Source organism: Talpa occidentalis, unplaced genomic scaffold, assembly GCF_014898055.3.
Source record: "Talpa occidentalis isolate TD23 unplaced genomic scaffold, MPIMG_talOcc4v2.1 talOcc4.7, whole genome shotgun sequence".
NCBI lineage: Eukaryota > Metazoa > Chordata > Mammalia > Eulipotyphla > Talpidae > Talpa > Talpa occidentalis.
The window spans coordinates 81,169,131-81,193,150 of NW_023605083.1; the positions used below are offsets into that span (position 1 = coordinate 81,169,131).

General features: G+C 38.1%; 1 protein-coding gene and 1 pseudogene across 4 annotated transcripts in view; both read right to left on the minus strand.

Annotated features, from left to right (window-relative positions):
* The window catches only part of ATAD5 (ATPase family AAA domain containing 5), a 42,487-nt gene that overhangs the window by 12,917 nt on the left and 5,550 nt on the right, over window positions 1–24,020 (minus strand). For 3 of the 4 annotated variants that reach the window (XM_054688753.1, XM_054688754.1, XM_037492623.2), the window contains exons 3-15: window positions 23,019–23,127; window positions 16,715–16,876; window positions 15,334–15,457; window positions 13,462–13,543; window positions 12,112–12,296; window positions 9,562–9,719; window positions 8,171–8,333; window positions 7,432–7,758; window positions 6,424–6,520; window positions 5,707–5,795; window positions 5,337–5,479; window positions 5,086–5,236; window positions 139–315 (exon numbers count right to left, since the gene is read on the minus strand). In XM_054688753.1, coding sequence (XP_054544728.1) covers window positions 139–315; window positions 5,086–5,236; window positions 5,337–5,479; window positions 5,707–5,795; window positions 6,424–6,520; window positions 7,432–7,758; window positions 8,171–8,333; window positions 9,562–9,719; window positions 12,112–12,296; window positions 13,462–13,543; window positions 15,334–15,457; window positions 16,715–16,876; window positions 23,019–23,127 — 1,967 coding nt within the window. The remainder of the gene's footprint in view (window positions 1–138; window positions 316–5,085; window positions 5,237–5,336; window positions 5,480–5,706; window positions 5,796–6,423; window positions 6,521–7,431; window positions 7,759–8,170; window positions 8,334–9,561; window positions 9,720–12,111; window positions 12,297–13,461; window positions 13,544–15,333; window positions 15,458–16,714; window positions 16,877–23,018; window positions 23,128–24,020) is intronic. The other variant, XM_054688752.1, reaches the window with a different exon arrangement.
* On the minus strand, window positions 13,575–14,370 carry LOC119231011 (dnaJ homolog subfamily C member 15-like; annotated as a pseudogene).

The window sequence follows — 24,020 nt, forward strand, 5'->3', positions numbered from 1 at the left end:
TAAAACAAAGTATCAAAACAAAAATGTCAGTACAGTTGAAAACAGTAATAGGAACCATGAAATATGATCAAATATTTATGTATCACAGTAGACTAGTATTTTAAAATGTCAAATCAAACTTGTGATTTAGTGTCTTACCTTTATTATTTTCCAGAAGTGCTCCTATTTCTTCATTTTTTTTTGGCTTGGAAGATACTTTAAAATAATTTGCCAAAGTTTTAGGTGGAAGAGCTCGCTTTGGTCCACTGCTTTTTGGTGATGATGAAGAAAATTTCCTGGGTGAGGTAACAACTTTCTTAGGTGAGTTTAATTTTTCTGCCAAAAACAAATTATATTTAATGAGAAAAATTCTAAAATGTAAACATATGGCAAGACTAAGTTATCTAGTCTATAAGTGGTATATAACTTAGTTATCCAGTCTATAATTAGTAAGTTAACTCTTACCAGTTAAAATAAAGAATACGGAAATTTTCTTTCATCCTCACATTCATCTACACTGTATACTCAAATATTAATGGTTATTCAAACAGTAGAGAAACTAAAACCAGTCATTTGTAAAAGGCACTCTTTACCAAAGAAATATACATTCTTTTTTTTTATTTTTTTTGTTTATTCATTAAAGCACTGAAGGAGAAATATACATTCTTGAAACAAGTAATATTCACTTTCTTTACATCTGCCTAAGGTTAGAAGAGACTGAAGGAAAGGTGATAATGGTACATTATTACTTTGTTGTCCAGCTGAGAGTAACCTGATATTGAAAGAAAATAGTAAGTTTTTCTAAGAAACTATGAGATGGATACAAAGATAAAATATAAATGGTTTGATTCCTCAGAAGCCTGGCGGTTTATTTCAGAGCATTTCTTCTCTAAGTATCCTGATTCAGTTGTTACAAGTCCTAATTATTTTCATATAGTCTTACAACAAGATCTTCCTGTACCATTATATGCACAGAATTCCATGGCTGTTTCCTATTCTCTTTATGTACTCTCTATCTCTATGGATCTTTTTTTCCCCTTTCTATTTATTTATTTATTTATTTATTTATTTATTTAAAGATTTATTTAAAGATTTATTTAAAGATTTATTTATTTATTTATTTATACAAGCACTGGGTACAGTCAGAAGCGCAGGAGGGTGAGAGAATTCACCAGAGCCAGAGCGGGGAGCAGAGCAGGCAGAAGGACCGAAGTACACTGCTGAGGGGAGCAGCGGGCGGCAGGAGAGGTCTGTGCGCCATGTGGGACCCTCCTCCGGTGGCCTGGAGTAGCCGGGCATTTAACTGGCGCTGCAGAGGCTGCGGGCAGCTTCGCAACCCAGCGCTCAACCGCTGCGTCAGCGGGGAGGCCCTATCTCTATGGATCTTGTCATATTTTTGAGTCTGAAAAAATCGGACATAATCATCATCATTTCATAAAAAAAGCACATTTTAATACAAAAAGAAATTAATCTTAAGAATATTTCTTTAAAATAGAACAATTATTGATGAAATTCATATGAAATCACCAAAAACCCCGAATAGCCAAAGCTCTCCTGAAAAAAAAGGGAATGGAGGCATCACACGCCCAGACTTCAAACTATACTACAAAGACATAATCATCAAAACTGCATGGTAATTCCAAAGAACACCTGCACCCCTATGTTTATAGCAGCACTATTTACAATAGCTAAGCTTTGGAAACAGCCCCAAAGCCCAAAAATAGATGACTGGATCAAGAAGATGTGGTACATATATACCATGGAATATTACTCAGCATTCAAAAAAGATAAACACATGCAATTTGCAGCAACATGGATGGCGCTGGAAGGGATCATGCTCAGCGAAATAAGCCAAAAAGAAAAAGAAAAATACCGGATGGTCTCACTCATAGCAGGAATCTAGAAAACTTAAATAAGGGATCAGGAAAATGAATAACTATAAGAAAGTGAAAATCAAAAATCAAAATCAACAAAAAACTATGAACCAGAGACACTTTTTGGGGGGTGGGGGCCGGGAGGGGAGGGATTGGGGTCAGAATGGGGCATGTGCAGTTGTATGGGGGAATATAAAAATAAAATTTATTATTAAAAAAAAAAAAAAAAACTGCATGGTATTGGAACCAGAACAGACACACAGACCAATGGAATCGAATAGAAAATCCAGAAATAAACCCACAGATTTATGCTCAACTAATCTTTGACAAAGGAGCAAAGAATATGCATTGGAGCAAAGAAAGTTTGTTCAATAAATGGTGCTGGGAAAACTGGGTCGCTACATGCAAAAGAATGAAGCTTAACTACTACCTAATACCATGCAAAAAAACCAACTCAAAATGGATTAAAGAACTAGACATAAGACCTGAAACCATAAAATACATAGAAGGAAATATAGGTGAAACACTACGTGATATGCACATCAAGACATCTTTACAAACACATCACCCAAAGCAGTGATAGTGAAGGCAAAGATAAACAGCTGGGACTACATCAAATTAAAGAGCTTCTGCACAGCAAAAGATACAATAACAAAAACAAAGAGAAACTCCACTGACTGGGAGAACATTTTTGCACACAACACTAATGATAAAGGACTGATCACAAAAATCTGCAAAGAGCTGATGAGACTCAACAAAAACAAAGAAAACAATCTAGTCAAAAAATGGGCAGAAGAGCTAAAAAGAAACTTCTCTGAAGAGAAAATGCAAATGGCCAGCAGGCATATGAAAAAAAATGTTGGTGAGGTTGTGGAGAAAAAGGACTCTCCTGCACTGTTGGTGGGAGTGCAAACTGGTCCAACCACTATGGAGAGCTGTGTGGAGATTTCTGGACCTACTAAATATAGAGCTTCCCTATATGATCCAGCAATTCCACTCCTAGGTATTTACCCAAAGGACACAGCAACATCAATTCCAAAGAGCACCTGCACCCCTATGTTTATAGCAGCACTGTTTACAATAGCTAAGCTTTGGAAACAACCCAAATGCCCAAAAATAGATGACCGGATCAAGAAGATGTGGTACATATACACCATGGAATATTACTCAGCATTCAAAAAAGATGTTAAAACACATGCAATTTGCAGCAACATGGATGGCGCTGGAAGGGCTCATGCTCAGCGAAATAAGCCAGAAAGAAAAGAAAAATACCAGATGGTCTCACTCATAGCAGGAATCTAGAAAACTTAAATAAGGGACCAGGAAAATGAATAACTATAAGAAAGTGAAAATCAAAATCAACAAATAACTATGAACCAGAGACACTCTATGGGGGTTGGGGGGTGGGGAAAGGAGGGATTGGGGTCAAAATAAGGGGGTTGTAATTATATGGGGAATATAAAAATAAAATTTAAATTAAAAAAAGAAAAAATATTTTCTTATATGGAATATATTTCAATTTATAAAAATGTAACAGTATTTTGCCCTTATTTACTTATTTTGACATAAACCAAGGATTGCTTACTCATGGACGGATATCAGTCCGAAATTTAATTTTAGAAAATACTTGCCAATTTTTACTTTAAGATGCTTAGGAGATACCTTGATTCAATTTTATTAATGTGTGTATGTGTGTATGTATATATTTTGCACAGAAGAGCTGGGGTATAGGCTAGAGGTTGTGTGTGTGTGTGTGTGTGTGTGTGTGTGTGTGTTCACCAGAGAAAGTAGGGAGCAGAACAAGTGGATTTACTGAAATACACTGCTAAGGGGAGCAGCTGGCAAGTCAGGAGAGGTCTGCAGTACCGTATATGGGTTAGAACCCTGGCTGGGGATTGAACTCAGGCAACAGTGGTGATAGCGCTGAGACTTAACCTCTAGGCCACCAGCGAGGCCTGTAATTTTATTAATTTATAGTTGGAGTCACTAAAGTAGGTGAGGACAGAAAAAACATTTGAAGAAATAATGGTTAAAAATTCCCCAAATCTAACGAAAAGTATGAACCCACACATATTCAAGAAGTTCAACAAATCCCAAAGTACACATGATACACATGATATAATTGCTTAAAATTAGTGATGAAAATTCAAAAGCATCAAAGACAAATGATACTGAAAGCTTGAAACAAAAATTATAAACACACACAAATCTATACAAATTCAAATGCTTAAAAAACAAAAAAACAACACTACAAAAAAACTCATTCGTCTGTTTCAGAGGCTGCTAGGCACCATTACTCTAAGCACTGATAAATAAAAGGAAAGAATGAAGCATTTCCTGTACCTTTCCTATACAAACTATTTCAAAATAGTTGACGAGGAAAAGTGCTTCTTAGTATTCTAACTAATAAATTCAGAAAGACTGAATGAATTACAAAAATCAGTTTTTCTAACTCCTAATGAAATAATGAGTCTACTAGACAAAGATCATTAACTACAAAATACCACCAGATAAGAGAGGGATGGGGGAACTTTGTAATACATGGGTTCAAGTGAAAACAACTGAACTCATCAATCAATTTTAAAATCAAAGTTGGGTAACCAGTTGTTATGCATCTACTGCTATGATAACACAGGAGGTGCACAGTCCCTCCTGTGTCTGTATGCTGGTCCCCAATGGAACCTGAAGTGAATCAAGCCCACAAATTTAACTACCAATTTACAAGAAATATAAAGAAGAGAAACATGTTAACTGAAGATACAATCAGCAAAATCCCAAATATGGAAATTCTATGATAAATGACCAGGTTCTTTAACAAACAAATGACACGAAAAGAATGAATAAAGGAATGGTTAGAGATTAACAAAATTTAACAGACATTAAATGTAATTGTGGACCTTGTTTGGATCCCGATTTGAACAAAACATTTGTGAAAAGAAAACCAAAATGAGACAATTAAATCACATTAAGGAGGAGAACTAATTTTCTCAGGTCTGATTATGGTACTGTGGTAATGCTTTTTAAGATGTCCTTATCAGCTAGAGATACAAATTGAAATATATGTGGGTAAAATTTTATTACGGTCTTGAGAATTGTTTAAAAAAGTTAATGAGTTAAAATAATATTGTTTAAAATGGTATGTGTATGTATAGGAAAAGATAAAAAGTGGCAAAAAGCTGATTACAAAAATTATTTTAATTTTTCTCAAAAGTAAGAAAAATAATTTACTTACTGGGTGACTTGCCTAAGTTGTAGTTATTAAAAATACAAGGCTTTTGTGAGTTTACACCTTGCTTGTCTACTTGATGGGACTGAGTAGCTTCCTTCAGCTGAGATAGAATTTGTCTACCACTGCGCTGAGATGAGGCATTCACTTCAAATATCTAAAAGAATATATAAAAAAACAGGGTAGAATGGTTCATATTTTCTTGCACTGTAAGGGTAATTATTACATTAATATTCTTCTACTTAGCTATTACTAACCTTAAATCCAAGCTCCTGAGCACAAGCATACACTGCAGCAGTTTTCCCCACTCCTGTTGGCCCTGTTATGAGAACAGTATTGCAAAGACGAGTCTCTTCTTCATCGCCTAAACTGTCTTTAAAATCTATGCTCTCCGACAAGTCTGAAAAATTATTCAAATGCATATAAAATGAGAATTGCTTAAGCAACAATTCTACCTCACAAAAGCTAATCATCATGTCTCACAAACTTCTTGCCAATAAATGCTGGAAATCTAATTTAGAAAAACTAGAAAACCAAATATAAAATACTAATTAAGACATCTTACAGAAATTTAGCTAATCTAACTCTAAATATGTTCAGTGAAATGGAAAAAATAACTCAAAATACCTTCCTGTTTTTCCTGTTTCTCTTCTCTCTTTCCCTTCAAATTTTGTCTTTCTTCCAATTCAGCTCTTTTTTTCCAGTCTTTCAACCAACTGTCGTAAGAAAATATATGTTAATAAAAATAACCCATAGAATATAGCTCTGTCTTAAGACTATATGCTGAAATGATTGTGAGGGAAAGTTATGGCATATCATTAGTTTTAAAGTACTTCCTGGTGCTTTTGAATCAACTAAACAGTAAATAAAGTCTTTTTTACATGGGCATGAATATTTTAAAATAATTTTTGCCCACATACACAAGATCACATCTGCAAAGATATTCATCATAACACTGATTGCATTAGCCTTCAAAGGGAAAAACCTAAAAGTACAGGCGGTTGCAGGGAGTTACATCTAAGAAAACAGAATACTGTAAAGAAATAAGGTAGATTGTATGATGTCAGGAAAGATGTGTGATATACAATACTAAGGATAAGTAGGAAGATTAAGTTCTAGACTGGAGCTAGACTGCTTGCACTCAAAGTCCAGCTATATCACTTCCTAGCTTATGACCTTGAACAAATAACTCAACTTCTCTAGGCCTCATACCTCAGTTCTGAGATGCGATGATAGAATTTACCCTCATAGTGTTGAACTTACAAATTCTAGACTTTAGTACAAACAAATTAGTAAAACTAAATTCATAAACTATTTCTCAATTCCTTTACAAATTTTACCAACCTATATAACTTTTTTATAGCAAGTTCATTGCCTATGAGTTCACTGGAGTTCTGAGGTTGATACTTTTCTGTCCACAGCATGTCTTCAATTCCAGAATCTAAAGAAAAAAAAAATATATATATATATGTGTGTATTTGTTCTTGACATAGCATGTATTCTTAACTATTTACATTATTGTTTCATGCAATAAGTATTTGTACAAATATTTATATTTTAAAAATGCCAAAAAGACCTTTAAAACTTAACATTATTTTTAAAATGCTTCATATCAAAATCCTTCCCCTTTAAAAACTAGCCACAATAAATGTCACGACAGTAAAATTCAAAAGCACAGTCTCATACAAAATAATCCAAAGGCAGTATAATTTTAGTGGAGCCTATTTTGACCACTGAAAAGATACATGTCAACATCCTACTAAGTCAACATGAGTAAATGGAAATCATACACTCCCACTTGAGAGACTGAATATAATAAAAATGACAATTTACTCCAAATTAATCTATAGAACAAAAGCAAAATTCCTGTGGAATTTCTAGGGAGAAGGGAAACTATACTTCATTTAGTAGAGTAGGTGATGAAAATAATTTTAAAAAAATGACAGGAGATATTCTATAATATTGAAATATATTTTTAAACTATATAGGGCCTCCCTGGTTGTGCAAGGGGTTAAGAAGCAACCTATGAAGCTATCTGCAGCCCGAGTTCAATCCCCAGCCAGGGAGCTACCCACATGGCACAGCAGACCTCTACTGTCTCACCCGCTGCTCCCCTCAGCAGTGTATTTCAGTAGATCTGCCTGTTCTGTTCCCCACTCTATCTCTGATGAATCCTCTCACCCCACACCTCTGGCCTGTATCCCAGTTCCTGTATGCATAAATAAATAAAATACTTGAAAAAGAATTTTTAAACTATATAATACATTGTTCAAAGGCTTCACTGAGCATACCCTAAAAAACCAACAGAAACCAAGAAAGAAGAAGGACCAGAGGGTGAAAAGTCTGATTTACCAGAAACAGAAGGTATTTCCGATGTAGATTCGTCATCATGTATTATCAGAATATCACAATCTTCAACTACTTCTGTTTCCACTTTACATACTGTACTCGAAGCAGTTTGTTTCTTCCTGGATGTTTTAGAAAATGGATCTTTGGACGAATCGAGTTTTGTCCCACTGGAGCTGTTTCTTTTGTCAAGTTCTTCTGGCTTCCCATTTATCTTTTTTGGGCTTTCTGAGTATTCATTTGGTCTCTTTCTTTTTGACTTATGATTTGCTGTTTCTACTCGTTTCCTTTTGGTTTCTTTTTGATTGACATCTGGCTCCAATTGTGGACCTTCTATTTTGGGAATTACAGAAATGCATGTAGTTACAATCAACAAAAAAATTTAAATACCTAATAATCTTAATACCACCTGAAAATAGTCTTCATAAAATGAAAAGGCAAGAATCAAATGAGACATACTGGAGACAATCTGGATATCTTGTGGGACTCACTTTTGAAGTGAAAATACATTCAAATTATCTCATCTAAGGTTTTCCTTTAGTGAACTACTAATATTTTAATATGAACTGTCTTTAATCTCTGAAAGCTGGGAGGGACCAACACCGCATTGAACCATGCTTAATTTTGGTTGAAAAATTCTTCTACAGGTAATGTTGTCTCTGTGGTAACCATCTCCAAGAGATCATGGCTAAGTCTTAGTGTTTTCAAAGTTGAAGTGTTAACATAAATGATAATTAGCACTAACCTTGTTTAGGATGACACACAGAAAGTAGCTGGTGCTCAGTTCGTTTTTTTAGAAGCAAAGGAAAGTATTTCTTCAAAGAAAATTCAGGATTTGAACACCCAATTTCCTCCAGCAAAAGATTTCTTACTTCCTCAGTCAAATCTTTCCTTCTCCCCATAAACTGCTGTAAAGAATAAAGTGCTCTCAATACAGACAACACTTGTTAATGTAAATCACAACACTTCAAATTACTTTCCATCTATATTAAGCCCATATCAATGAAAGATTAACTTTAGCTAAATATAAGTTTAAGAGTAATGTCACCAGGGCCTCCCCTGGTGGCGCAGTGGTTGAGTACTGGGCTGCGAGGCTGCCCACGGCCTCTGCAGCGCCAGTTTGATCCCAGGCCGTTGGTGAGGGTCCCACATACCACGACAGACCTCTCCTGCCGCGCCTGCTGCTCCCCTCAGCAGTGTATTTTGTCAGTCTGCCTGTTCTGTTCCCCGTTCTGGCTCTGGTGAATTCTCTCACCCTCCCTTGCTTCTGACTGTGCCCAGTGCTTGTATAAATAAATAAATTTAAAAAAAAAAGAGTAATGTCACCAATGTCACCACCCCTGGCAGCCTAGGGGTTAAGACTCAGTGCTATCATCACTATTGCCAGGGAGCTAACCCACATGGCACAGCAGATCTCTCCTGTCTCGCCTGCTGTTCCCCTCAGCAGTATATTTCAGCAGACCTGTCTGTTCTACTTCCCACTCTCTCTAGTGAATCCTCTCGCCCCGAACCTCTGGCCTACACCCCAGTCCTTGTATGTATAAATAAATAAAATCTTTAAAAAATAAAAGAGTAATGTCACCAAATACAACCTTCACAGAACTGTATTTGCACAGCTGAGAGAGAGAATTCTCATTTTTAGTGTTCTTTCTTTCAACCAATTATACTTTACACATTTATCAGATTATCATGCTGACTTATAAATTATCTAAATGTGATATAGTATTCTTTTGGAGCTAGCTACTGTTAATTCCTGCTATGTTTTTAAAGCCGTAGGAGTATTTAAAAGAGATATGTACTTCAACAGGGACTTTTTAAAAACTGCACTCGAGGGCTTCCCTGGTGGTGCAGCAGGTTGAGTGCAGCGCTGTGAAGCTGTCTGCAACCTGTGCAGTGCGGGTTTGATTCCCAGACAGCCAGGGAGATTCCCACATGGCACGGCAGACCTCTCCTGTCTCTGGTGAGTCCTCTCACCCTCCCGCACCTCTGGCCTGTGCCCCAGCTATTGTATAAAAAACAAAAAAACAAAAAACTACACTCTAGAAAAAAAGTAAATTTATGCTCTAATATCTGTCTGTCTATCCATCTGAAAGACATAAAAAACACCTTACAATAGATGAGCTCTCTAACACTTACCACAATAGCAGAATTATTACTTTTCAAATTTGAATTCAGTGTTGAAAATTCACCAAGAGCCATGACATATTTTGAAAGATCTATTACTTTAGTATTCAGTTCCTTCAATTTATTTAAGAGAGTACACGTGGGTGGTCTCAAATGCCATAAGTGGCATCCTAAGAAAAAAAGAAAAATTATCTTAATTACTTTCCATATACATACTATCCATTTATTGCCAATTTGTAAATATGAGACTGACAACCTTTACATAGTTAACACAGAGTAACACAACCCAGTTGAATTCACAGGAAACAATTCTCACCTCCAACAAATACAAGTAGTAGAAATGACCTACCCTTCCCTCCCAAATGTTAAAAATAAGTAAAAATTAGCAAATTTTCTCTCTCTTTAAATTAAACTTGTTTCTGAGGGTTAAAATTTCAGGGGCAGTTAGCAGTCTGATTTAAAGTTTAAACTTTGAACTCATAGCTGGATTCAAATTCAGATTTTGTCACTTACTAGCTATGTGAGTATAGTCAAGATCCTAAACCTTAGATTTGTCATCTGTAAATTTCCTGGAGTTGTTACAGAAATTAAATTAGATGTGTGTATGAAGTGCTCAGCAAAATGGCAGACAACGCTAAGTATCAAATAACTACTAAGGTTTAAACAGAGAGAAGTTCTCCATGCTTGTTTCATCTGTTCATGCACAAATAGATATGCGAAGTTTTACAGTAACACTCCTATAAAAACAAGTTTATCAAAAATCAGGGAAGAAAAGCATAATTAATTCCCATACTTAAAAAAACTATTAGAAAATGCTATATAGGGGCCTCCATGGTGGCGTAAGGGGTTTAAGACGCAACCTAAGAAGCTATCTGCAGCCACTGCAGCATGAGTTTGATCCCCGGCCAGGGAGCTTATCCACGTGGTGCAGCAGACCTCTCCTGACTCGCCTGCTGCTCCCCTCAGCAGTGTATTTCAGTCAATCTTCCTGTTCTATTCCCTACTCTGTTTCTGGTGAATCTCTCACCCCCTACACCTCTGACCTGTACCCCAGTTCTTGTATGCATAAACAAATCTATCTTTAAAAAAAAAAAGAAAAAAAAAAGAAAATGTTATATAGGGTCTCCCTGGTGGCCTACAGGTTAAATCTCAGCGCTATCACCATGACGGCCCACCGTGGTGGCCTGAGTTCAATCCCTGGCCAGGTGGCTAACCCACATAGTACAGCAGACCTCTCCTATCTTGCCTGCTGCTCACCTTAGCAGTGTATTTCAGTAAATCCACCTGCTCTGCTCCCCGCTCTGTGTCTGGTGAATCCTCTCACTCCCTGAATCTCCAGCCTACACCCCAGTTCTTCTATACAAAATAGGAAAATGCTATATAAATTTGAACTAGGAAAATAACAAGAAAGGCTCCATCAACTAATGTAAGACTGGCTGGGAAACTCCCCAGACAAGACAGGCTGAACAAAATTCAAAAAAACATGAAGGTCAGAATCACAAAAGGATAAGAAATAAAAGAGAACAGACACAGTGTACATTTCATGAGTAGATGGAGTACACTAAACCAAACCACAAAGCCAGCTGACAATAAAATTGTTTTTGTTCACACACACAAAAAACTCTAGGTAGGACAACAACAAAGTATAAGGCTTTGTACATTTATCAGTAATTAAGAAACAAATAAATACTGATTGCTAGAGCATTTGAATCCACAGAGAATTAGATTATTATCAAGCTAATACCACCATACAAAAAGGCTTGTGAAAACAGCTTGCTTCTGTGCAGAGTACATGAGAGAAAAGGATGAACTAGAGCTACAAGGTCCTACTACTTGTTACCTATTCCAGAAGATATTTACATGCTACTAAACAGCAAAAGCTGTTTTTGAGACTGGGAAAACAGATTTCCTTTTAACATTCAGCAGTAGATGGGAAAAGAACAGATGGAGCTCCACTGAGAAATTCCTAAAGGGGCCTCCCTGGTGGCGCAGTGGGTTGAGTGGGCATTGTGAAGCTGTCCACAGCCTCTGCAGCGTGGGTTCGATTCCCAGCCGGCCAGGGAGAAACCCACATGGCGCAGCAGACCTCTCCTGTCTCACCTGCTGCTCCCTTCAGCAATGTCTTCGGTCCGTCTGCCTGTTCTGTTCCCCGCTCTGTCTCTGGTGAATTCTCTCACCCTCCCACGCCTCTGTACCCAAGTTCTTGTACAAATAAATAAATCTTTTTTTTTTTTTTTTAAAGAAATTACTAAAGATGATCTGTTTACACACAGGCTATGACTTCAGAAACTAGTCCTTTTAGAACACAGTGTTTCTCTGGAGAACGACATTCACTTGCGCTCCCAAACCCTTGCCTATTCTTCCGTGGCATATTCTTTCATGGCATAGCATGAGAATGGCTTTCTTGCCTCTACGCCCCAGTCTTAAAAAGTTGAGTCCCAAGATGAGGAAGACAGAATGAACCTCCTTTGAATTCCCACTACAATCATATTAAACCAACTTAAATGGTTTCATATTACTTCTAACATCTTAAAAGCAAATATTCAGTAATAATAAGCTTACCATCATCTTTTTGTTGTACATGAACAACTCTCTGGAAACTGGTACTCACTGCATTGTACACATCGAGTACAGCAGCTTTCTTTGCAATTTGTCGTTTCAACAAATCTGGCAAACCACTCATTAAAAAGTCACGCTTTGCTTTAAACTGAACTTCACAATCTTGAGATTTTTCAGTTGTATCTTGACTTTTAAGAAAAGGAGAAAAAAGGAAAAAGTAAACTATGAAACAAATACCTTTTGGGCCTCCCCAGTGGCGCAAGGAGTTAAGCACAGCACTACGAAGTAATCCACAGCCTCTGCAACATGAGTTCGATATTCCGGCTGGCTAGGGAGCTATCCACATGGTGCAGCTGACCTCTCCTGTGTCGCTCGCAGTTCCCCTTAGCAGTGTATTTCAGTAGATCTGCCTGTTCCGTTCCCCACTCTGTTTCTAGTGAATCCTCTTACCCCCCACACCTCTGGCCTATACCCCAGTTCCTTTATGCATAAATAAATCTTTTTTAAAAAAATGGGTTCCTTGGAGAAAAGGCTGATTATAGAGCAGGGGCAGGGCAAGTAAAAGATAAGCCTGGATTGTCTTCCTTCTCCAGAAAATAATAAATGTCCAATAAATGATGAGGCTATGTCAAAAGGACAGAGAAAGCAAGCTGAAGGGCTTGCACCGGCCAAATCAGAAACAATGAGCATAAAATAAATAATATTTAATGGATTAAAACTTACCAAATAAAATAAGAATCCATGAGGAAAAGGGTAAGTGAAAGGAGACTATAAAAACTCTTCCAACTAACAAAGAAAGACTGCAACAGCTACTCAAAGTTAACATCAATAGTGGTGTGATGGGTCAAGGGCATGTATGCTTCCTTTGTGATGTACCAAGAACAGCAGCACAGCATATGGTTTCTGTGGTTATTCTAATGGGAATCTATGCCAACTCTTGTTTTAAGGAAAGATCAGACAGATCCAGGTTTAGGGTAATCCTACAACATGAAAGGTGTGCACTCTTTCATAAAAACAGTCAAGGAGAGCCTCCCTGGTGGCCCAGGGGTTAAAACCACAGTGAAATCAAGCTATTGGCGGCCACTGCAGCATGAGTTCGATCCCTGGCCAGGGCGCTGACCCACATGGCACATCAGGCCTTTCCTGATTAGCCACTGCTCCCCTCTGCAGTGTATTTCAGTGGATCCACCTGTTCTGCTCCCTACCCTGGTGAATCCCCTCACCTCCCACATCTCTGGCCTACATCCCAGTTCTTGGATGCATAAATAAATAAATCTTTTAAAAAAAAAAAGTCAAGGACTTGGTACATTTCTTAAAACATTCCTGACATTTTAAAATTTGTATTGGACTAACCTGCTTTCATCTAAACCAAGGACAGGATCAGATGTTTTTTGAGTTTTTCTGGAAAGAAATAATGGAGCCACTTTCATTTTTCCTTAGAAAAATAAATATTGAAGTTAGTATCAATGTTTATCACCTCTACTAATTACCTGTAGTTACTGTTAAAATTATCTTTTCAAACTTAAAAAAAATTAACTCTTAAATTTCCATATAATGATCTGGTCTTTTTTTTAGATAATACTATGATTATTAATCTTTTATTATTATATACCTTGCTCATGGAATAAATGATTGTGGTCAGTAAATGTATGAAAATTATGAAGGACATGGTTTAGATTCACTTGCAGTCATTTCTTTTTCAAGTTACCCTATTTTCTCCTTCAGAATAGCTCTTGAGTATTAATGTTTGGTGGTTGCTTCTAGCAAGTTTTTTGCTTCATTTTTTTTGGCTGCTATTAGGGAGATCCACTTTTACCTGGGTGATGCAAAATCATGATTCCCCTGTGAGCTGTTCTAATCTTGGTCTTGCCAGCATATGGGCTTACACCCAGAATAAGACTAGCTACTAGCCTACTCAATTTCTGTTCAAATTTTCCTTTGTAGTAGGATGAAAGGCTAGGAGCAGAAATCTTCTTTGCAGTTTCTGTGATTACTTGTTCTAGAGTTTTCCAAATCTGAAATGCACAGCGAACTGCAAATGCAAGCGCTGCAACACCCAGTCTACAGCCATCAAGCTTCTTGCCAGACAATGGTCAATATCTATATCATGTCGTTTGGTCAAAGGCAGCAAGTACTCAGCATAGCGTAGACCATAGGCAGTGGGAGTGATGCCACCATGGGCCACCATGACAATGATAACCTGGTCTCTTAACCTGGCAATCTCAACACCAGAATCTCTCAGACTCTTCTGGAGAACTTTTCTTTTCCTTTTTTTTTTTTTTTTTGACTACATAGTACCACAAATCAACTCTGGAAATTCTTAGTCAATAAGTCTAGGGAAAGATCTAAAGATTTAAATTTTTAAAAAATTGACCTAGGGCCTCCCCGGTGGCGCAGCGGTTGAGCGCTGGGTTGCGAAGCTGCCCGCAGCCCCTGCAGTACCGGTTCGATCCCCGGCCGCCGGCAACAGTCCCAGATGGCATGGCAGACCTCTCCTGCTGCGCCCGCTGCTCCCCTCAGCAGTATACTTCGTCACTCTGCCTGTTCTGTTCCCCGCTCTGGCTCTGGTGAATTCTATCACCCTCCCACACTTCTGATGTACCCAGTGCTTGTATAAATAAATAAATAAATAAATAAATAAATAAATAAATAAATACTTAAAAAACAAACAAACAAAAAAACTCTGGGGCCTCCCCGGTGGCTCAGCGGTTGAGCGCTGGGTTGCGAAGCTGCCCGCGGCCTCTGCGGCGCCGGTTCGATCCCCGGCTGCTCCCCGGCCACCAGAGGAGGGTCCCACATGGCGCGCAGACCTCTCCTGCCGCCCGCTGCTCCCCTCAGCAGTGTACTTTGGTCCTTCTGCCTGCTCTGCTCCCCGCTCTGGCTCTGGTGAATTCTCTCGCCCTCCCGCGCTTCTGACTGTACCCAGTGCATGTACAAACAAACAAATAAATAAATAAATAAAAATATATGCCTCTTCAAAAAAAAAAAAAAATTACCTTTAAAAAAAAAACAAAACTCTGCTTTCAAAAAAAGAGACAGAAATGTTGTAACTTAAAATACACTGCTACCCTTTGTAAAACTCTTCATTACATTATAACTTTACTTATATTTCTTACAACTAAAAGTTTGTATTTTATGACATGAAATTAAAATTAGAGAATTCAGAACATTAAAATCCCCCCAAAACATTTTAATGCTCATCAAAATATTACTAAATCTCATTACCATGTACATTTTTAGGTGTCTTAAGTTTTTTTCCTAGTACATCATTCAGACATGGAAGTTTCTTCTGATTTTTCTCTGGATGCTTTAAAGAAGTAGGGCTTGAATCTATTATTATTACAGAGTCCTAAGACAGAATAACAAAAAAAAATTAATGTCATACAATTATCATTAAAATACCAAAAGGATTATAGTGCTAGATAAGAAAATTATCATTAACAACTCCAAACATGTCCTCATCAGACACTGATTGAAACATTAGAGTCAAAAAGTGGAAGCCCAGGGCCTCCCTGGTGGCGCAAGGGGTTAAGGACACACCTATGAAACTCACCGCAGCCACTACAGCACAAGTTTGATCCCTGGCCAGGGAGGTGACCCACATGGCGCAGCAGACCTCTCCTGACTGACCCGCTGCTCCCCTCAGCAGTGTATTTAGGTCGCTCTGCCTGTTCTGTTCCCTGCTCTGTCTCTGGTGAGTCCTCTCACCCCCCAAAACTCTGGCCTGTACCCCAGTTCTTGTATGTATAAATAAATCTTTAAAAAAAATGTGGAAGCCCAAATGTCCATCAGATGATGAATGGGAAAATAATATGTGCTATGTCCATACAATAGGGTATTTTTTGGCACCAAAAATAAATGAAATACTGATGCTACAACATGGGTGAACCTTGAAAACATTATGCTTAGTGAAATAAGCTAGACATAAAAGATCACATATTGTATGATGCCATCTATATTTAAAGTTCAGAACAGGCAAATCAAAAGCCAGAATGTAGATTACTGGACCAGGAGAGGAGAGATTAGGAGGTGATATCTGAAGAGAAATGGGAGTTTTTCCTGCATTAATGAAATGTTTTAATACTCTGTGAATATACTAAAAGTCACTGAACTGTAACTTTAAATGGTGAGTTGTGTATATGAATTGTGTTTCTATAATAAAGCTGTTGTGGGGGGGGAGGATAAAAAAGAGGAAGTGGTTATTTACCAGGATCTAAGTGTTGGCATAGGAATTCATCAGGCAGGAAAGAGTACCTGGAATGTATATTTTAAGCTGAGACTGCAAACCAAAAATAGTAAAAATTGCACCACTTAGGCAGAAAGGAATTTAGTGTGACTAGAGCAAAAATTACATTTATGAGGAAGGTGTTATTTTGAAGAAAGGGAAGATATAATTCAGTCTATGAAGGATCTTGACTTCATAAGGATACAGACTGTATTCTGGAGGCAAGAGGGTCAAAAACTTTTAGAGAGGAAATAATAGTATTCTTTCTACCACCACAAGGCTATCTTATAATTCTACCAAACAAATTTATAAAGGTTTCCTTCTCCCACTCCAAACAGCAGAATAAGACAGTTTATACCAATTAATATTTGAAATACTTACTTCTGTTTCCGACAACTTCTTTTCAGGAAGCATCTGACGCCTAGATGAACGCCTTAAAGGTGTCGCTGTTTCTTCAGTAGTTTTTGACCTACTAATATGTAAAGCTTTTGCTTTCTCAATCAATTGTTTTGCTTTTGATACATTTTTTGAAGCAGTGCTCACCTAAACAAAAAATTGAAAGATTTAGATCACTGGTAAACATTTATATTTAATAATAGAGAAAAAATAGAAAAAGCAAAACTAGGCGGACTATAAAAAGATCAGTAGTTGCCAGAGGCTAAGGGAGGAAGGAAAGGAGGGTATACAGAGAACAGAGGATTTTTAAGACACTGAAACTACCCTGTAAAATACTATAATGGTGGGTACATGTCATTTAAACATGTCCTAACCCAGGAAATATGTAACACAAGAGTAAACCCTAAACTATGAACTCTGGGTGATAATTATGTATCAATGTAACTTCATCAATTTGTAAGTAACAAAAATAATCTGGCATTTGATATGGGGGAAGCATGTGTGGTGCAGGTATGTGGGAAATTTCTCATTTTGCTATGAACTTAAACCTGTTCTAAAAATAAAGTCTATTTAGCAACAGCAACAAATACATAGATCGATCTACCTACCTACCTACCTACCTACCTACCTACCTACCTACCTACCTACCTACCTGAGTCCTTTAGAGAGGCTGAAAGGCATTAGTAATGGAAAAGAACATTATCTAAGAATAAAGTTTGATCTGGGTCTGGTTTTGTCACTGATATGCCAAGTGATCTTGCAGATTTAAGTATCCCAGATAAAGTGTTTTACATATTTTGATTTCTACAGTTTTTTTAAGTTTGGATTAAAAACACATACACAGCAAGCTTTATATTATATGATCCCCTTTAAAAATGACATATATCTATTTGAGCATGGTGAAAAGCCTGGAAGGATAAAACATAACATGTTAAGGGTATTACTGCTACAGAATGGGAATGAGAAAGAAAAAAAAAAAATCACTTTTTTTTTTTTTTTAAGAAATTTCTTTTTTTTTTTTTTTTTAAGATTTATTTATTTATTTATACAAGCACTGGGTACAGTCAGAAGCATGGGAGGGTGAGAGAATTCACCAGAGCCAGAGTGGGGAGCAGAGCAGGCAGAAGGACCGAAGTACACTGCTGAGGGGAGCAGCGGGCGGCAGGAGAGGTCTGCGCGCCATGTGGGACCCTCCTCTGGTGGCCGGGGAGCAGCCGGGGATTGAACTGGCGCTGCAGAGGCTGCGGGCAGCTTCGCAACCCAGCGCTCAACCGCTGCGCCACCGGGGAGGCCCTACTTTTAATTTTATATACTTTTGCTGTTTGTTTTTCAAACAAATGGTTGTTGTTTTGTAAAACTTTTAAAATATTTTTTAAGGGCCTCCTGGTGGAGCAAGGAATTAATAAGCAAAGCACTATGACGCTATCCCGCAGCCTCTGCAGCCTAAGTTCAATCCCCAGCCAGCCAGGGAGCTACCCACATGGCACAGCAGACCTCTCCTGTCTTGCCCACGGCTCCCCTCAGCAGTGTATTTCAGTAGATCTGCCTATTCTGTTCCCCACTCTGTCTGTGGTGAATCCTCTCACCCTCTGCACCTCTGGCCTGTACCCCAGTTCTCATATGCATAAATAATAAATAAATCTTTTAAAAAAATAAAGTATTTTTAAAAAGCACTAAAAAGATTAGCACACAAATACTCAAAATACATGTTAGGCAGTTAGGACTGTTAGGATTTGCTACCATATTAGGAGAGTGATAAAGCTTTTCACTGTTCTGATAGCCCTAGCAAAATTTTAGGCAGCCCAATAAACTTTATGGACATTGCAAATTCAAAATAATCGCCCAAATTTAAATTAAGAACTCAATCACTGATACAAACTACTATACAAAAAGATAAGTTTTAGTAAATGTGTGAAAAAAATACACTTAGACATTTGACACTGTACAGTTCTATTACTTGAAATTATTTTCTGGTAATTTTTCTAATAAAAAGTTTTGTTTATACAAAAACAGAAAAATTAAAATAATAGGAAAATTAAAATAAAATAATACCTAGCCACCTGTCCTTCCAGCTTACTTGGTTATTCCTGACCACATCAAGAACTTCAGTCCTGACAGCTTTCTCCTTTTCTCCAACCCAGCCTAGATCCCACTGCACGTCATTTAACCATCTTAAAATATTCTCACCTTCTTTTGACATGACTACCTGAAATAAAAACCCAACTTGTCTGGGTTTTCCCTCTTGTCTAAATGTAGGCAAATAATTTTACCTATGCAGTCACTACTCAACTGAATGTACTAACCAAGAGAGCTAAAAATCAAAGCACACATCAACGCAGACATCACTTAACTGCAGCATTTGGCAACCCTGGTCACTCCCTCCATGAAATGCTTGCATGCGGGTGAGAGAGATGTCTGCTACACCTTGTGGGTTGGCTCCTTACTGGAACTTGTGCTGCAGTGGCTAGTGATAGCTTGATAACATTGAGACTTTAACCCCTGTGCCACCAGGGAGGCTTTGGGTATGAGTTTGAAAAAGTCACCAAAGTGATTTTTTTTTTAAAAGATATATTTATTTATAGGGGCCTCCCTGGTGGCACAAGAGTTAAGACACAATCTATGAAGCAATCTGCAGCCATGGCAGCACAAGTTCAATCCCGGGCCAGGGAGCTACCCACATGGTGCAGCAGACCTCTACTGACTTACCCACTGCTCCCCTCAGCAGTGTATTTCAGTCAATCTGCCTGTTCCCCACTCAGTGCTGTTCCCCACTCTGACTCTGGTGAATCCTCTCACTGCCCCCGCCACACACCTCTGGCCTGTACCCCAGCTGTTGTATGCATAAATAAATTTATTTCGCTCAGTCCGCCTGTCCTGCATACAAGAGCTGGGGTACAGGCCAGAGGTACGGGGGTGAGAGGATTCACCAGAGACAGAGGGGGGAGCAGAACAGGCGAACTGAATGAAATACACTGCTGAGGGGAGCAGTAGGCGAGGTAGGAGAGGTTCGCTGTGTCATGTGGGTCACCTCCCTGGCCGGAGATTGAACTCTAGCTGCAGAAAGCTTCACAGTGCTGACGCTCTTAACCCCTTGCGACAACAGGGAGGCCCAGGTGATTCCGATAGAATCCTTGGTGAGGGCTTCCCCTGGTGGCGCAGCGGTTGAGCGCTGGGCTGTAGGCCGGTTCGATCCCCTGCCACGGGCTTGGGTCCCACATGGCACGCAGACCTCTCCTGCCACGCCTGCTGCTCCCCTCAACAGTGTATTTCATCAGTCTGCCTGTTCTGTTCCCCGCTCTGGCTCTGGTGAATTCTCTCATCCTCCAGCGCTTCTGACTGTACCCAGTGCTTGTATAAATAAACAAACAAACAAATAAATAAATAAATCTTAAAAAAAAAAAAAAGAATCCTCAGTGAAAACTGCTACCAAGGATTAGTGTATTTTGTTTTTATTTAATTGCTATCATTTTTTTGGACTGTCACATTCCAGATATTGTGCTTAGTATTTCTATCATTAATCTCTTAAAGTAATGTTTAACCCTGTTTTATAGTTGAAGATTCTTGTAGTTCATGAGATAAGGAAACATACAATTTGCATGTCATCTTGGGAAGTGATTCTCCTAGTTACATACTATAGTTACAAATATGGTTCTTATCCTGTTGGAGAGTAATAATTTAGCTAATTGTACCACGGCTAAAGTTGGAAAGTCTCTGAGATGAATGTTATCCCACATATTTTATTCTACTTAATTTAATTTTAGAGAATAGCTAAATTTGTTTTTCACCAGCTATACCATGCCTGGTGTGGACCATGTACTGTCCAGCATTGTCACTCAGTAATAAATTTTACAGCAAGATAAAACTCAAATATAACCAAATTGGGGGCCTTATCTGAATTTTCTTAGATCACTTATTTTATCTCACACCATTAACCTGTCAATGAACCTCTTACTACAAAAGGCCTTGTGTTTTGATGCCTTATCCAGGCTTGTTTAATAGTCATAGGAGAAAATCTTAGTGATTTTCTGGGAGAGACTGTCCCTGTTTTAATGAGAGTGAGGGTAAAACTGGTTTTTCTAACACCAGTTTTTAAAACTTCTTATTTGTGGGCCTCCCTGATGATGCAGGATTTAAAGACACAGCACTGTCAAGCTATCTCCAGCCACTGCAGCACCAGTTCAATCCCTGGCCAGGGAGCTAACCCACATGGTGCAGCAGATCTCTCCTATCTTGCTTGCTGCTCCTCTCAGCAGTGTATTTAGTAGATCCGCCTGTTTTGCTCCCCACTCTGTCTCTGGTGAATCCTCTCACCCCATCCCCAACACCTTGGCCTATACCCCAGCTCTTCTATGCATAAATAACTAAATGTTTTAATAAATAATTAATTAAAAATAAAGTCTGTATTTGTAACAGCTCTTGGAATAGAGATGTTTACAGAATGACATTCAGAATGGCTCTGGTTTCATTTTTTCATGCAACAAAGTTATTAAATACATTGCTACATGCTAGCATTTGGATATAGCACTCTAAACAAGATGCATGTGAAATCAACTCAGAGCTTACAGGTAGTTCAGGCAAAGAAAGAGGCAATTGAAAATATGTCATAAGATAGTGAGATTGAGTGAATAAACTAGTAAAATCTGAATAAGCAGATTATACCAACATCATATCCTACTTTTCCTATCACAGTTTAGTTCTATAAGATGTTCATATTAAGAGGCTAAATGTAGGGTGCATGGACCTCCACATACATTTCTTTGCATCTTCATGTGAATCTATTATTATTTCAAAATAGTTTTAAATAACTGATCATGTTACTCCCTAGTGGTTATTTATAACTCTTATTATTCATAGACTAAAACACATTCACCTAAGCATGACAAAAAAAAAGAAAAAAATATATGTCATAAGATCTATTATAAAGCAAGTACTGAGTGCTCTGAGAGTACATAGATAGGATGCTGTACCCAACTTTCCAGAAGTGATAAAACAGGGACCTAAAACGTTCGAGATTGTTTTCTAAGCATAGGGGATAGTGTGGGTAAAGAGATAAGGAATGAGGGGGCCTCCCTGATGGCACAAGGGGTTAAGTCTCAGCACTATCAAGCTATCTGCACAAGTTCAATTCCTGGTGAGGGAGTTACCCCAGATGGCACAGCAGACCTTTCCTGTCTCGACTGCTGCTCTCCTCAGTAGAGTATTTCAGTAAATCCATCTGTTCTCCTCTCCACTCTGATTCTGGTGAATCCTTTCATCCCTGGCACCTCTGGCCTATACCCCAGATCTTGGATGCATAAATAAAATAAATCTTAAAAAAAACTAACAAACCTCACATAGCTATACCTATTCACCCTGGAGCAAATCCAATTCTCTATAAAAACAAGCAGCTTATTTCACAAAAGCAAAGGAGCTATTGCTTCCTTCAGAACAGTGGTTTCCAATTGAGGATTTTTTTCTTCCCTTCATGGGTTATTTGGCAAAACTGGGAGACCATTTTTGGTTGTCACAAAAGGAAATTGGGGTGCTACTAGCATTTTATGGGTAGACATTAGAATTACTGCTAAACAATCCACAAAGCACAAGACAGTAACACAACAAAGACTTATTCAGTCCAAAATGTCAACAGTACCAGGATTGAGAGATACCACTTTTTAGCTTCTAGTTTATAAAAAAAAAAATAAATCCAGGGGCCTCCCTGGTGGTGCAGTGGGTAGAGTGCGGCGCCGTGAAGCTGTCCGCAGCCTCTTCAGCATGGGTTCAATTCCTGGCCGGCCAGGAAGAAACCCACATGGCATGACAGACCTCTCCTGCCTCACCCACTGCTCCCCTCAGCAGTGTATTTCAGTGGTCTGCCTGTTCTGCTCCCCGCTCTGTCTCTGGTGAATTGTTTCACGCTCCCACACCTCTGACCTGTACCCCAGTTCTTGTATAAATAAAAATAAACCTTAAAAAAATCCAATTATGATCTATAGGTATCGAAAGTATCTATAAGTATCTTATACTTATGATCCCTAAGTATCTACAAGAAAATCCTAGAAAGTAACTCTAAGAAAACTTTTCTAGATAAATTATTCTGTCTTTATCAATTGCTTTCATCTCACAATAAGAGAGGTTTGACATCTTAATAAACAAACTAAAGGAATGGATAATGGTGAAAATAATATAGGGTTATAGATAATATAACCAATCTATGAAATAAATTAATCTCCTTTTGGATATTACTTGCAATAGTAGTTGTTGTTTTAGGAAATAGAAAACCATTTACTAGACTTTCTAATACATAAATTACCTTCCTTGTCTGAGAAGTGAAATCCCCATCAGTTGCTTCAGATTTCTCAGATCTTTTCTTAGATTTTTTCTTGGACTTTTTGGGAGTATTAATTCTGGTGAACTTCATTCTGGGGGGAAAAAACGATATTTAGAAAATTTTCATGATTTGATGCACAAGAATTTAAATTAAATACAGAAAAGAACTAACTAGGGCTCCACTTTCTGGACGTTACTAAAATAGAAAATAAATAAATAAAAACACCTCTCATTAGCATCAAAGTACTGATCCAAAAGTAAGACAAACTCAATGCTAAGCCCTTAGGAAATATCAAATGCTTTCTGTTAGAAATCCTAAGTTTTATAAACAATTAGCCCATAACATCACTTTTATATTAGTGAGAACCGGCACAAAAATATAAATACCACATAGTATATGGCTCAGTTTACCCAAGAAATAAAGTTCTAAGATTTATTCTTTGATCTAATGCTCGATAAATACAGAAGTCATATTTGAAGTCTATTTCTCCTGATTAACAATTGTGATGAGTAAGAGTTCAGAACTCCTCTAAAATACATCTAAAACTTCTCTGAAGTTATGCCCAACTTTAAATGAAACATGGAAAATAAGCAGCATTTTTGAAACCTTGGTTTTTTTTTTTTTTTAATAGAGGCATGTTTTATTTATTTATTTATTTATTTTTTTGGTTTATACATGCACTGGGTACAGTCAGAAGCACGGGAGGGTGAGAGAATTCACCAGAGCCAGAGCGGGAAGCAGAGCAGGCAGAAGGACCGAAGTACACTGCTGAGGGGAGCAGCGGGCAGCAGGAGAGGTCTGCGCGCCACGTGGGACCCTCCTCCTGTGGCCGGGGAGCAGCCGGGGATCGAACCGGTGCGGCAGAGGCCGCAGGCAGCTTCGCAACCCAGCGCTCAACTGCTGCGCCACCGGGGAGGCCCGAAACCTTGTTTTTTTCTTATAAATTGACTGCTGTAGAAAAATATTTTCCAATGTTTGAAGTAT